Source organism: Corylus avellana, chromosome ca4 (assembly GCF_901000735.1).
Source record: "Corylus avellana chromosome ca4, CavTom2PMs-1.0".
NCBI lineage: Eukaryota > Viridiplantae > Streptophyta > Magnoliopsida > Fagales > Betulaceae > Corylus > Corylus avellana.
In genome coordinates this window covers 34,079,254-34,095,243 of record NC_081544.1, presented here as the reverse complement: position 1 = coordinate 34,095,243, position 15,990 = coordinate 34,079,254, and the positions used below count along the sequence as shown (strand labels likewise).

The 15,990-nt window shown below is 37.9% G+C and overlaps 2 protein-coding genes and 1 pseudogene across 2 annotated transcripts; all 3 read left to right on the top strand.

Moving 5' to 3' along the window:
• Positions 1-4,104: 4,104 nt before the first annotated feature.
• LOC132176971 (cysteine-rich receptor-like protein kinase 3) lies at positions 4,105-7,965 on the top strand. The gene is made up of 8 exons (XM_059589147.1): positions 4,105-4,271; positions 4,344-5,117; positions 5,385-5,495; positions 5,586-5,725; positions 5,817-6,027; positions 6,119-6,353; positions 6,882-7,026; positions 7,150-7,965. The coding sequence occupies exons 2-8, from the start codon at positions 4,349-4,351 to the stop codon at positions 7,477-7,479; spliced, it is 1,941 nt and encodes a 646-aa protein (XP_059445130.1). The 5' UTR covers positions 4,105-4,271; positions 4,344-4,348; the 3' UTR covers positions 7,480-7,965.
• A 1,022-nt stretch (positions 7,966-8,987) lies between these two features.
• Positions 8,988-14,065, top strand: LOC132176970 (cysteine-rich receptor-like protein kinase 2). The gene is made up of 8 exons (XM_059589146.1): positions 8,988-9,268; positions 10,966-11,799; positions 11,889-12,002; positions 12,090-12,229; positions 12,329-12,539; positions 12,643-12,877; positions 13,004-13,154; positions 13,299-14,065. Exons 2-8 carry the CDS (start codon positions 11,034-11,036, stop codon positions 13,638-13,640), a joined length of 1,959 nt encoding a protein of 652 aa, XP_059445129.1. The 5' UTR covers positions 8,988-9,268; positions 10,966-11,033; the 3' UTR covers positions 13,641-14,065.
• A 564-nt stretch (positions 14,066-14,629) lies between these two features.
• The window catches only part of LOC132178457 (cysteine-rich receptor-like protein kinase 2), a 2,266-nt pseudogene continuing 905 nt past the window's right edge, over positions 14,630-15,990 (top strand).

The window sequence follows — 15,990 nt, the reverse complement described above, 5'->3', positions numbered from 1 at the left end:
TGATTCATATATATCAAGTATCAACGCGCAAGAGATTATTCACCAAAAAACTTATTTGCAAACTTAATTAGTTTGTTGGTAAATGTGTTTTGGGGTATTTTTTATTAGAAAATGTTAGGTGTTTTTCTAGTGTTCTCTCGGTGTCCTCCTGACTATGATGTAACTTTTAAAATTACTGTTGAATTTGAGATTATCATTATTAACTTTTAATCTATTGGTGATTTTAAAAGTCACATCACAATTTTATTTTTAAAAATGATTTTTTTATTTTATTATTATTTTGAGTTGTTTATTAAAATTTTTGGCTTTAAAACAAAAAACTAGGAGCGGAACTAGAATTTTAGGTGGGACAAATTAAGACTAAAAAAAAAAAAAAAAAGGTTTATAATTTTGCTCATATAAAATTTATAATTTTTGTTATAAAAATTTAGGGACTACTGCCGCCGCAAGCCTATACATAGTTCCACACTTGCAGAAAGCAAAAGACACAGAAAAAAATAAAGTAGATCACAAACATACCCTACTTAGTAAAATATAGAAAAGCATGCCATTTCTGGAGACAAAAAGTAAAACATGATCAGTTCTTCCTAGGTCACTGCTATAGTGAATGATAATGAATTACATTAACCATAGCTAGCTTTCATTGCTGGTTAGATACATAGCCACGTAGTGACGTAGGGTTAAACATGCGACCTAAAGCCCACTGGTGGTCTTTATCTCCACCAATTAATGAAAATGACCAAATTGCTTGAGTTATAGTACTATATCTTACGACGTTTGTGGATGACAAGTTGACAACGTTGTCATTTCAGCTACCTTCAATGAGATAAAGGAGCTCATACGTACCCACTACCCAGGTCACTATATCTTCCGACGTTTGGAAAAACAGGCGTATATATTAAAAAAATAAGTACCCTACTCACTTCTACTTGTTATATATCACTTCAATGCAAAGGCCAAAAACAATATTGGCAAAAGTTGGAAGGTCGGTGATCCTAGGTTTTTAAATTTTAGACAAATGAGAGTTGGCCATTGAAGCATTCACGTCCGGCCAGTGACCATGAGGGTCGTAGCACTTCCTTTTTAATCCTTAAAAAAATTAAGTGGGGGTTGTTTCATATTATATATAATAAAGAAAGTTGTAGCAGTTTTTTCAGTTAGCAGGTAAATTCGTTTTAGGCCATATTTTGATGATCAGAATGCGTTGTAACATCTTCAATTCCTTTCGTAGCCCAAATCGATGCTATGGTTGACAATGACATTGGCTTTCAGATGTAAGCTTTTATTTTTTTTAATGTACAAGCTAGAGAACTGGTGGTTTGCACGTTCTTGTGAGTGGAGATAAAAAGCAGAAAAAGGTCTAGGAGGAGTATTTAGTTCCATAGGCTGTCTGGGAATGTTGTTGTTGTTGTTGTTGGGATACTCTCTGTCGTTGTCTTCTTCTAGCACGCGGATGGGCCACACGTGGGACCTCTTGGGGCCATTCTTCCGCTGCTGCTATATATTCAAACTCTTTCACCTTTCCCTCAGGGAGGCAGGAACATACACACATTGGAAACTGCTATATATATATATATATATATATATATATATATATATAGTAATCTTACTTTCCCACGATAGCATTCCTTACAAGGCCCAAGTTGTGTCATTGATGTCCAACTTAGCCCATTAATCATAAAGGAGTCAAAAGTCTAGGCAGTGCCATTTTTTTTTAGCACCAGGGCTTTCCAAGTTCGCAAAAGCATGGGCCTGCCCATCATGCAACTTTTTGTATTATCTTCTTCTTTTTCTATTATTATTATTATTTTTTTAATTTTATAACATTTGTGCCACCATTTTTTTTTTTAAGGGACCATTCTTACTATATTTATTAATTAGTTAAGAAGTGTACAGATTATCCTCCCCTCTAAAACCGAGGAAGATCCTCTCTATTTAATTTCATTTGAAATAAATAGGATTTCTTTAATTACATTTAAGGGGTATTTTTGCCCAATTAAAAATGGAGAGGATCCAGGTCCCTCCAAAACATACATATAAAAAGTTTTATTGAACTTAAATATCTTCATGTTTTTTTTCCTAATTAAAAATGGCAGGAGTGGGTGATTAACTGTGGTTACTCTATCTAAACGTAATCATAATAGTGCATGTCCACTGAAAACTGCTTATGAAAGGTCTAGCCGATAAAAACTACACACAAGCGCTCTCTCAAAATCAATTGAGTTATATATATCATAACCTAACTCTACCAGAACAAAGATTATTAAGAAAACTCTTCACCATGTACTCATGGAGAGGCAAAATTGTCTTAAAAAACGAAATTACAATTTTACTCCTTAATTTTTAATAAACCAGTTCCATTTGAAATGAAGAAAATCCTATCATGTACGCATGCACACCTTTACTCTTTCAATTTACTTTCTTTCCTACCCATTCTAGAATGTATATAGTATTGTCGGACTTTTGGTGGGCATCTCTAATCTCCTTAGTCCTTTCAATCTTGTTTTAAGTGCTTCGCCGTATGACTGTATCAACATTGAATATGTACCATCCAAATCCATATATCAATTCTCAATAGGTTTTGTTGAACTTGAACCCGTGACATATACTTCCAAGTCATTTGTGGTCCACTTTGTAGCTAGCTTCAAAGGTCAAGGTCAACTAGTGGATTTGGCTTTTTATATGTTCCAAATTTCAAAACCATTGGCTACGAGTACTACTTCCAAGATTTTTGAGACCCACTACTTCAATTATTCCCTCTCAAGTTTCAAGTACTTTCGCATTTGCTGATCCAAAATCATTTTCAAGTCAGGCACCCTTTCTTTACGATATGGTCAATAATATCCAGAAGAATGATAATTTTCGAGTAAATGCTACGTTGACAGCTACTCTGGGCCCCAAGGAAGCTTGGCAGCTTGATCCACAGAGCTTTCAGTTGTATATGTAACCGAAGATATTATTTGGACGTGATCAGGTTTGGGTTGAATGGCATATGTGCCCTTTTGCATACTAATAAAATTGATCTAAATAGTTGAGAATAAGTGTATATATATAAGTAAGTTGTGAATAGGTTTGGGTTGGATGAATTTGTACATGTTATGTTTTATACTCGTGTAATTATAAAAATGAGTAAAATCACAGTGGGTGGTACACTAACCACACTTGAAAAGGAAATGGATTCTCTTAATTGAAAAGTATCAATTTAGTACAATTAGGCCCCAAAAATAAATGGACAATATTATTCTCATAAATATTCTAAATAGATTCTCTTTATTTCAAGTGAAATGAAGAAGATCCTTTATCACTTGAAAAGCCTTAGGAGTGGCTACTCAACTACCCCTTCAAGACTTTACAAGGGTGGCCAACCACTATTGGATAGCCTTTGTGATTGATTCGGTTATCCTCAAAAGTCTTGATAAGGTAGCCGATAGCCAATCACAAAAATCGTAAAGAGGTTGTCGATTACATTTAAAAAGCATTAACAGTGGTTCAGTCACCCTCAAAATATTTTAAAGGGTGGCTGAGCCGCTCTTAAAATAAAGTCAAAAATACCCGAGACAAACAAAAGAGGAATACTAATCTTAAAAAATAAGAGGATGTTGAAGAGCCGTTTAATGGCTTCTTTGGCCAGGATCTCATTCTAGACGAAAGTTGTATTCTTTTCAGACTATGATCGCCCACTCGATAATCTGGACACGAACTCAAATCCCTTCGGCTGAAATGGATATTCTCAAATCCTTCTGAATTTGAATCCAACTTTATCGTTAAGTTTTCGTGAAGTCAAAGTTTTCCACCGAATGCAAACAAAGACTGATACACCATCCGTCGTGCAAATTAGGCTACTCCCTCTTTCTGCCGTTAACAATTTTTTTTTTAATTTCGCTTTTACGGGGGACGCGTTACCTGAAACTCTTTTCCTCCTTTTTGTTCGTCACTTTGTTTTTTATGAAATAAGTTTTACAAAAGTGACAGATGTATATACGGAATGCGGTATGTCTCCAGCCTCCAGGTTCCAAAGTCCCATTGCAGTCGGTGTGGTTTGTAATTAAAAATAAAAATTGCAGTATTAATTCAACGCGTGGCCCTTTGTCTTTAAAGGGTCGCCATTTCACTCCCTTTGCTGTCACCACGCTGTCTCTGTAGCACTCCCGGCCACGGTTGGGTGGCGGGACCCGCTGCGGTTTATGCTGACTCGTTTCGCTGTGATAAACCGGCGATTGAATTCGGAACATCGAAAGCAATTTCACTTCCGTCAAATACAATTTCAGCACGTAAGTTTTTCTCGCTTCCCAAACACCCATTTAAGAGGTTTAATCAAATACTCAACAACTTTTTTGATCCAGCTAGAATGTCTCGTGGCCGCCTGCTCTTACTTCTCCTCCTATTCTCGTGTTTCTTTGTACATCAATGTCTTTCCGACCCAAGAGCTACCGAGGCTGCTCGTGTATGCAGCAACACAACTGCCTTAGCGCAAGACCGCCCAACGTTTGTCGGATACTTCTTGGCAGCCATGGACACCTTGACCTCTCTGATTGCCACCCAAAGATATGCCGCTGTTGTGAACGGGTCGGGTAATAACACGGTTTACGCCTTTGGGGAGTGCATGAAAGATCTTACTCAGACAGACTGTAATCTCTGCTTTGCCCAGTGCAAGACCCAGGTTCTCAGGTGCCTCCCATTTCAGAGAGGCACTCGTGGCGGCAGGCTTTTCTACGACGGGTGTTATCTCAGGTACGATGACTATTATTTCCTAAATGAGACACTGAGTTTGCAAGACATGTCCGTGTGTGGGAACCAAACATTTGTTGGGAATGATACTGTCTTCAGCGCCAATGTTAACCATTTGGTGAGGAATCTGAGCTTGGAAGCACCTAAGAATGATGGGTTCTCTGTGGGGTCTGTGAACAAAGGAAATGTGACGGTTTATGGGTTGGCTCAGTGTTGGGAGTTTGCGAATCGTACCGGTTGCGAGGAATGCTTGGCGAATGCGGTCGCTAAGATCGGTTCGTGTGCTCCGAAAGGAGAAGGAAGGGCCTTGTTAGCTGGCTGCTACATGAGGTATTCGACCCAAAAGTTCTATTATAATTCGACTGAGCCTGTTGAAGAAAGTAATCGAGGTGAATCTGGTTCCCCTGAATTTTTTTTTTTCTTTCCTTCTCTATAGGTACCAGAATCAAGATTCAATTCCACCATTTCAGTTGACCCAAAAAAAAAAAAAAAAAAAAGTGAAATTGGAATTAGGCCAATATGATCAAATTATATGATTATAGATTGTTTGGATTGGATATAGCTTTTGTATTATCTTAGCTTGGTGTAGTAAATGATTGGCTTCTATTCTGATTAATGATGGTCAAGGTGTAATTAATACATCTTATCTGTCTTAGGACGCCACTTGGCTATAATTTTGGCTGCAACATCTTCTTCTGTGGCTGTTGTTCTGGTTATTGCAACGGTTGTTTTCATTGTGAGGAAGAAATTAAGAAAGAAGAGGAGAGGTACCTATGTTTGATATCTAACATTCTGAAAGTTCATGTCTGGAGTATTAAGTTCATGTTTAGCTTACATTGATCTGGCATTTGTTTCAGAGAGAAAGCAACTAGGTGCTCTGCTGGCCACCGTGAATAAGTCCAAACTCAATATTTCATATGAAATTCTTGAGAGGGCCACAAATTACTTTCACAATTCCAATAAGCTAGGACAAGGAGGATCTGGTTCAGTTTACAAAGTAATGTCAGGTTCCATCATCTAATTTCTTCGAGGGAATCGGATCTTTTGCACATTAAACTAACTAGGTCGATTTCTTTGTGTCAAAGTAGGGAGTTTTGCCAGACGGACAGGTTGTTGCCATCAAGAGGCTTTTCTTCAATACAAGACAATGGGTGGATCATTTCTTTAATGAAGTCAATTTAATCAGTGGCATCAATCACAAAAATCTTGTGAAGTTGTTGGGATGCAGCATTACAGGCCCCGAAAGCCTTCTTGTTTATGAATACGTGCCGAATCAAAGCCTTCATGATTACTTCTCTGGTTGTAATCTAACCTTGAATTCCCATGTATTTAAGATTAGTGCTCTTTCTCATTCAATTCTTATACTTGCGCTTCTTTTGGTTTGATTCAGCTAAAACTAATCGTCAGTTGCTAACGTGGGAGCTGAGGTATAATATCATATTGGGTACAGCTGAGGGCTTGACCTATCTTCACGAGGAATCAAATACAAGAATCATTCATAGAGACATTAAGTTAAGCAATATTCTGCTTGACAAGGACTTCATGGCAAAGATTGCAGATTTTGGACTTGCTAGGTTATTTCCCGAAGATAAGACTCACATCAGCACTGGCATTGCTGGCACACTGTAAGTACAAGGCCTTCTTTGGTTCAGAATAGCGTTTATCATTCCTGTGATTAATTGCATCTGAATGTGAAGAAAATTCTTCTTAATTATTTCTTTATGTTGCAATAACCCATATTTCATCATAATATCAGACCACAGTTTATGCAATGACATGCTTGTCTTGATGCATTTTATATGAATGTTTTTGTGAAACACCTCCTATCTGTCTTAGGTGACAACTCTCTTGATGCCATTGTAACATAGTGTTTCATATAATGTCTGTTGATTCAGGGCAAGATAGATTCAGAGTCAATCTTCTCATTATACACATGTAACTGTTCTTTTCACCATATAGTTATATGTCATGAATATATTAAGAGCAAATCTTTGTTGTATTATTTCCAAGTACTTCTTGTTAATAAGCATTACTTGTTGTAGCAGTTTACTCTTCCTTCTGTTCCATTCGTAGATTCACATTTGAATGCGTTATCGCTTATCACTGCTTACATATACATCTCTAATAGAGAGTCAACCATATTGCGTTTGTAGGGGTTACATGGCTCCAGAGTATGTTGTTCGTGGCAAGTTGACCGAGAAAGCAGACGTTTACAGTTTTGGAGTTCTTGTAATTGAAGTTGTATGTGGAAAGAGAAACAATGCCTTCTCCCAAGATTCACATTCCATCCTACAAAGGGTAATTCATTTCATTGGGGGAACATTTGCCAATCCCTGCTTTGGTAACAAATAATTCTCCTGATCTAATTTCTAGCCTGGAAAAATAACAAAGCCTTCTTTTACCTTTTTTACTGTTTTAAAGGTCTGGAGCCTTCATGGAACGGGTAGGCTATGTGAAGCTGTTGATCCTGTCTTAGAGGGTAAGTTTCAAGAAGAGGAGGCATCTCGCTTACTTCAAATAGGGCTACTATGTGTACAAGCCTCTGCAGAGCTGCGACCATCAATGTCATTAGTTGTGAAAATGATAACTGATAATCATGAAATTGCTCAGCCAACACAGCCACCATTTCTCAATTCTAGCAGTGCAGAAGTCAGCCAAAATATACCACCTCCAACTTACTATTCTCAGCCTGAGTCCTACAACAACTCTTCAGGGAACGACATTACGAATAGCGGGATTGAGCCGAGATGAACACTTTCTTCTTAACCCCTTGTACATTATTCCCTTACCTTTAACTCTGCCTTGCCATACATTCCACCAGGCGCCGCTGTTGCCAGCTTGAAGTCCTCTGATATGCAATTTTCTATCCAGTTTGTTAGTAGCACATTGGAATTTTTTGCTCAAATGATCGGCGAGAGTGACGACGGAGAGCTGTTTGTCATTGTCCCGGGAAGTCGGGAACCCTTGTGATTATATTAGGACTGCAAATTAAGTGATCTGTTACTCCGGCCTGCACCATCTGCTAAAAATACTGAGTTCGAATTAGGTTGCTGTCTAGTTTGACAATGTTTTAACAGCGTGGATAGAGCCGAATGCCTTCTGTATTCTTTTACAATGGATAATCTACATGTAAAGCTTATAGTTACAAGAATTTGTAAAAGAAAGTCTCATTGTCAAAATTTACAAGTATGGTAAATCTGAGAAGTGAAGTGAGAAGGGGTTGCATAATTTGACTCATACGCATTCAGACCTGCTGATAGAATTAAGGAGATTGAGAATTTGGAGAGTTTCAACAAAACCATAATATAAAATGGTGGAAAATCACTCGACCGACATCTTATATTCAATACTAGAATCGGTCTTTTTTTTTACAGCAAATTGATAAACAACTCCCAAGAACGTGTTTGGTGGCTTTCCTATTAACTTTGCTTATAAATAAGAAAGATCCGCCTAAATAATTGATCTATTTCATTATTTATCATTTTCAAATGGCGGTGATTTCGCTATTTCATGATTGTTATTTTCAATTTATAGTTGACTTCTTTTACCTCGCGCAACATGTGTTATATAACCACATTTCTTGGTTTATAAGAGAAATATTATATATTCCAAATTTTCTTTTCAAAGTTAGTTTTCAAATGATGTGTCACAATTTCATGAGTTGATGACACACTTCTCAAAATAATAAATCTCATTAAATGGTAACACATCGTTTGTGAACTAACTTTTGAGAATAAAATTTAGGATGTGTAGCACGCCTCTGTTTATAATCATATACAGATTAAAAATAAAAAAATAAACGAAGTAGGCTGATTTTACACTATTTTATGCTTACGAAAACTAAGCAAATACTATAATTTTTACTATGTTTTTTTTTAAAAAAAAAAAAAAAATTGAACTCAAACCATATTAAAAAAAAAAAAAAAAAAAAAAAAAAAAAAAAAAGATGATTGGGATAAACAATAATTGAGATGCTTCAATTCCATCTCATTTTATTTAAAAACAATGATTAATTTTTGAGTAAATTACATGACATAATTCTTTAAAATTTTTAAAAACACATGCAATTTTACAAATTTAATAATATATGAATATATTGCTACATCATTATAAATTTTAAACCACTTACCATCATATACGTGATTAAATATAATAAAATAAAATTTTAACTATAAAATAACTTCTCGTTAGTCCCCAAACACATTAAGATACATCCCAGCCAGCAATTCTCTTTCTCTAATTAAAACAGTGAACAAGGCCAGAATGGTAAATCTGAAAAGCAAGCCATATCCCCGCAGACGTGATATCTGAACAAAACGAAAGTCGTCGCAAGTCGCAGTCGGAAACCGCGTTTTTCCCACTCTTACCGTTCTGTCATTTTCTTTGGAAATTGAGAGGAAATCTTTCATTTCGATCCTCTCGCCTTGCCTTTTTCTTCTATCACTCATTTCTCTTGCACCATACCTCACACCTTTCAACTCCGGCCTTTCCTGATCAGTTTCAAGTTCCGGTTCAACCACAGAAGCCAATGCATAGAACGGTAAGTACTCCGATCTATAACCTCTTTCCATGATATCTGAGCTTTTTTCTGTCAATCTTGTATGTACGAATCCCTTAATTTTGCTTCCACTGGTGAAATAATATGGAAATTTTGATCTGTATTTGCCGATTTCATACACACAGCTTTATCCAAGTCCACCTTCAACAATGCTGTTACTTGAATAGATTAGTTTTGTTGATTCATAGACTCTGTTTTTCTTTTTCAAAATGATCGAGTTTAGTTGAATATATTTATCCTGTAATCATTATCTCCTATATTTTCATTTTCGCTTCATTTGCCATCTGCGGAGGGGATTATAGACGAATCATGATCTATCTGAGCGTATTCATTCTTAATGATAAGTTTAAATATTTTATTCATAGAGATATGTCACGGGCATTCTATAACAGTTTAACTATAACTTCTAGAGACAGTAACCATTTGAATCCCAGCAACCTTTTGAATCCCATTTTCTATTTCCGTATAATCCCAATTTCTGTTTCATAATTATCTCATAAAGTTGTCAATGATAGGATTGGTGGGGCCCAATGGGCTTGGATATTTATTGGAGGTAGTTATGGTGTGGTGGAGGCATTTATATTTTTGGGCCCGACTTTCGGTTCTGGAAATGTTCAGGTGCCCGCAACCACAGACATGTACGTTGTGGTTTGTCGTGGGGGTCTCTGCTTGCATCACAGTTCATGTCCTTCTGTGTCCCATTTTTCCAGTGTACGGGAAACACCTTACTTGCCAACTTTTCTATGGGTGGGTTAAGTCGTTAAGAGTTATTGATTGTGAAAACCTCACTTTTGGATTTTACCCCATACAATGCTTTCCAGTTATTTGCCCTGGCGTCACAACAGTCTGATTTGATCTATTAATTCGAAAAAGGACATCCAATTATCCGTAATTCCAAAAAGGTGATAATTATCCAAAAAGTGTGACATGTGGGTGTAGATTGAGATCCTTGAAATTAGGTGCTCAAATTTTAACAAAATTTAAGCAGCTTAAGAGAGAGAGAGTTACGGAGCCGACGGTGCCTACATGCCTGGAACACGTAGGTCCTGCAGCCCGTAAAATTTGGGCTGCCTAAATTCAAGGATCCTCATTGTGGACTTAGCCATTTCCTTGTGTGAGTCTCAGCTCAGCTGGCTCTTCTTTTGAGTGGGCTGTGAATGATGCTAGGAGTGTGAAACCAGAGAAATTTTTAACCAAGTGATGCAACTGTCACACGGGTACAATGCAATTGCCAATCCAAGACGTGCCTTTTTGACTCGGGGTGCTGGAAAACTGGTAAAGCAGTAACTTCAAACTTCAAGGACGGTGCCAAAAAAATCAATGCTATTAGTTTTATATGTTTTTGGCTTCAGTTTCAAACCCCTATGCTATTCAGGACTTGGGATTTCCCACCTATAATCATTTTTAACATGAATTTTAGCTTCCTATTTCATTTGAGAGATGCTGAATGTCGGATTCCCACGACTTGAATGTGAGGACTTTTGTGCTACCTACTAATGGTAGTTGCCAGCCTGGGTTGGCACAACAACCACACAATCAATATTAGGATTTAGAAATGCTTTATTATTGCTTGATGTTTTGCCGGTAATTGTCATGCGTTCTCCCAACAAATATTCTTTTCTGTTCACTTGTTCCATGCTCTTGCAGGTCTATACTGAATTTATTTCTTTTTGCCGCAGAGATCAGATACTACTGAAGTTCATTGTTGAATAGCCAGACAATCAGTAGCAGAGATAAACACCCAAAAATGAAGAAGGAATTCCCATCCCTTTCTTCTGGATATGTTATCTTCCTTGTTGTCAAGACTCTATTACTTCTAGAGACAGCAGTGGGAGATCCAAGAACCCAAACTGTCCAAGTAGCGTGTGGGCACCAACTTGAGCACAATGCCACTATCTTTGTTCCAAATTTTGTAGCTACAATGGAAAACATCAGCGAACAAATGCGAGTTTCAGGCTTTGGAGTAGCAGTGACAGGTTCAGGCCCTGATAATAACTTTGGCCTTGCCCAGTGCTATGGAGATCTTCCATTACTCGACTGTGTATTGTGCTATGCTGAGGCACGCACGGTGCTGCCCCAGTGCTTTCCTTACAATGGGGGTCGGATTTACCTCGATGGTTGCTTCATGAGGTCCGAGAATTATAGCTTCTTTCAGGAGTATAAAGGACCGGGCGACACAGCCGTGTGTGGGAATTCAACAAGGAAGAACTCAACATTTGAAGCATCTGTGAGAGAAGCTGTGACGCAGGCAGTGGTGGCTGCACCGAACCAGAAAGGCTATGCAAGAGCTCAGGTAACTGTTACTGGGGCAGTGAATGAGTCAGCTTATGTGCTGGCTGATTGTTGGAGGAGTTTGAATGCAAGCTCTTGTAGGCAGTGCTTGGATAATGCATCTTCTTCAATATTTGAATGCTTGCCTTGGTCGGAAGGGCGAGCATTGTATACCGGCTGCTTCATGAGGTACTCGGACAAAGATTTCCTCAACAAACAGCCCAGAAATGGAAGTTCAAGAGGTAAATGAATTAAAAGTCTGTCAAGGAGGATAACATCTCTAGCAGTAACTCTGGCCTGATCATGGGTTCTTATTGATGGACTTCTGCAGGTACCACAATAGTGATAGTAGTTTCGGTAGTGAGTTCGGTGGTTGTTTTGGTAGTTGGAATAGCTATTGGAGTTTATATCTGGAAGCGCCGACACATACAGAAGAAAAGAAGAGGTAAAAATGCTTATTTTGGAACAATGTAGTTATATTTTATCCTTTAGGATCATCGTAACTAATGTCTATGTTTTTATGGCTCCCTAGGTTCAAATGATGCAAGAAAGTTGGTGAAAACGCTCAACGACAGTAGCTTGAACTTCAAGTATTCCACAATAGAGAAGGCTACAGGAGCCTTTAACGACGCCAACAAGCTTGGGCAAGGAGGATTTGGTACTGTTTATAAGGTAGTTTCTCTGCTTCCACATCCCCATGACCCTCCCCATCCCCCACTCCCTTGACCATATGTTGTCTGAGATTTATAAGTTTCTTCCATCACATCACAGGGAGTTTTGCCTGATGGACGAGAGATTGCTGTCAAGAGACTTTTCTTTAACAATAGACATAGAGCAGCGGATTTCTACAATGAAGTTAACATGATAAGCAGTGTGGAACACAAAAATCTAGTCAGGTTATTAGGATGCAGTTGCTCAGGACCGGAAAGCCTACTTATCTATGAATTCCTACATAACACAAGTCTTGATCGCTTCATCTTTGGTGATTCTCTAGCTAATTCTCTAACCATGCTACTTATGAGTAAAATTGAAGTTGATATTTTATATGAAATCAACAATTTAAATATTCTTTAATTGGATGACAGACACAAACAGAGGTAAAGTACTAAACTGGGAGAAGAGATACGAGATTATTGTTGGGACAGCAGAAGGTTTGGTCTACTTGCACGAGAACTCCAAGATCAGAATCATTCATAGAGATATAAAAGCCAGTAATATCTTATTAGACTCGAGGCTTCGTGCTAAAATTGCCGATTTTGGGTTGGCTAGGTCTTTCCAAGAAGATAAGAGCCACATAAGCACGGCCATTGCAGGAACACTGTGAGTATCATATTTCTATTTGATATGTATTAATGAACATTTTAGCCCAATACAAGAACACGTATATTATGTTCATTTGTTCTCACTTCTCAACACTATAGTGATTTCTTTTTTATGGATTTATAGAGGATACATGGCTCCAGAATACCTAGCCCACGGCCAGTTAACAGAAAAGGTCGATGTCTACAGCTTTGGAGTGCTTGTGTTAGAGATTGTTACGGGAAGGCAAAACAACAGGAGCAAAACCTCAGAATACTCGGATAGTCTAGTCACAATAGTAAGTTTCAGTTCTTCCCCCTTCCAAAAATATGTCTCCTTTTTAAAATTATTGATTTTTTTATGTACACCCTTTAATTAAAATAACTCACTTCTACCCTTTTCCTTACTTGTTCATATGTTATGTTTTTTTTGGACAAAATAGACATGGAAGCATTTTCGATCAGGGACAGTTGAGCAATTATATGATCCAAATATGATGTTGCATAACCACCAGGACAGAAATGTGACGAATGAGGTTTGCAGAGTGATGCATATTGGACTTCTGTGCACCCAAGAGGCTCCATCATTACGACCAACAATGTCGAAGGCACTACAGATGTTAACAAAGAAGGAGGAGCACCTTCCTGCACCTACAAATCCACCATTTATGGATGAAGGGACCATGGAATTGAATGACACGTGCGAGAACCCATTTTACCCTTTCAAAGCAGGAATTTCTGATTCAATTGCCACCGTTGCCGACAGTTCTTTCTATCCCAGGTGACCATATTGCTACAATCTCCGGCAGTTCTTTCTGTCCCTGGTGAATCTAAGCGGGTTGAGAGTGGCTGTTTTCTCTGAAAAACCAGTGCTCATAAGTTGTCTATTGAAAGAAACCACAAATCTAAGATTGCAACCAGGCGTCAGCTTCTTGTTATTGGCATTTGGCAGTCGACTCAAGGAACTCGAGAAATTCTAGATATGTTAATGAGGGCTTCAACAAACAACTCTCCCAAGTTTGAGTTTGAGGAAGTATATAGATATGTGTATACAGACGTCTCAGCCTGTCTAACACAGGATATAGCTCCCTACATATCTGTCTTTTTAATTGTTTGAGATATACATGAGCAAAAAAGGAAATTCGGGCAACTATTGTGCCAATTGTTTAACATAACATACCAACCAATAAGAGTACATTATAGTTCTAGAGGGCTTACTCTAGTGGTGAACATAAATATCTAGTACCAAACTACTCGTAAAATCCTTATCTCTGTGTTCTCTCTTTCTTTTCTTTCCTTTCCTGTTTCATTTTCTTTTTAATTTACAAACTTGTTCATTAGTTTCAATACCCACAGCAAACAAACCGTCATGGAAATTTATGTTTTTTTTTTCCTCCAATAGAAAGAGGGTTAGGTATATTATGGACATCGGTCAAATACCAATGCCTGCCTTATTTTACCCGAAAGTCCAGCCAAGACCGTTTCCCATTTGTTGAAAAGTATGGAAAATTTGGTCTTTATTGGCCAATTTCTTACGCAAAAGACGAAAGCTTTATCCAAGTCCACAAGCTCTGACTTTGGCAACACCTTCAACAATACTGTTATTTGAATAGATTAGTTTTGTTAATTCATATACTCTGTTTTTTATTTCAAAACGAGTTTTGTTTAACATGTTTATTCAGTAATTATCATCTTCTATATTTGACATCTACGGAAGCGCTTATGGATGAGTTATTCTTTGAATGATTGAGAAATGATGTAACTAATCCCAAAAATGAAGAAAGAATTCCCATCTCTTTCTTCTGGATATGTTATCTTCCTTGTTGTCAAGACTCTGTTACTACTAGAAACAGCAGTGGGAGATCCAAGAGCCCAAATAGTCCAAGTAATGTGTGGGCAACAACTTGAGAACAATAGCACTCTCTTTGTTCCAAATTTTGTTGCTACAATGGAAGATATCAGTAAACAAATGCGAGCATCAGGCTTTGGAGTAGCAGTCACAGGATCAGGCCCTGATGCAAACTTTGCCCTTGCCCAATGCTATGGAGATCTCCCATTACTCGACTGTGTATTGTGCTATGCCGAGGCACGCACGAATCTTCTCCAATGCTTTCCGCACAATCAGGCTCGCATTTACCTCGATGGTTACTATTAAAAGATCCGACAATTATAGCTTCTTTCACGAGTATAAAGGACCGGGTGACACGGCCATGTGTGCGAATACGAGGAAGAACTCGGCATTCAAAGCGTCGGTGAAAGAAGCTGTGACGCTTGCGGTTGTGGCTGCACCGAACCAGAAAAGCTACAATGCAAGCAGTAGCTGGGACAGTAAACGAGTCAACTGGCTGAATGTTGGAGGAGTTTGAATGCAAGCTCTTGTAGAGAGTGCTTGGACAATGCATCTACTTCAATATTTGAATGCTTGCCTTGGTTGGAAGGGAGAACACTGAATACCGGCTGCTTCATGAGGTACTCGGACAAAGATTTTCTCAACAAACAACCCAAAAATGGAAGTTCACGAGGTAATTAATTGAATTAAAAGTTTGTCAAAGATGGATCATTATCAAGCAGGATAACATCTCTATATCTATATGGGTTTTTATTGATGGACTTTTATTCGATCTACAGGTACCACAATAGTGAGAGTAGTTTCAGTAGTGAGTTCGGTGGTCTTTTTGGTAGTTGGAATAGCCGTTGGCGTTTATATCTGGAAGCGCCGACACATGCAAAAGAAAAGAAGAGGTAATTGCACATGTACCACTCATTCTGCAACCTCATCAATATTCTACTCCTTTTAGGATCATGGCACTCTTACATGTTTGACTTTGTAGACCCCTCCATAAGTGTAATGCTTTTAAATGATGGAAGAATTGGAGGACTCATATATTTAATGCATAAATTTTTGGAAAAAGTACATATATTTCCTTCAAACTATCATTCCATTGTTAATGTTCTCTCAAACTATCAATTGTCTCAACGTCTCATATACTACTAAACAAATGTCATTTTAGGGTAATTTTTGTCTTTTTGCCGGCTTTGGGGGACATTAACATTTTTTGGTAGTTTAAAAAGACATTGACACAATTGGTAATTTGGGAAGAAACATTGACAACTGAGTGGTAATTTAACCCCGGG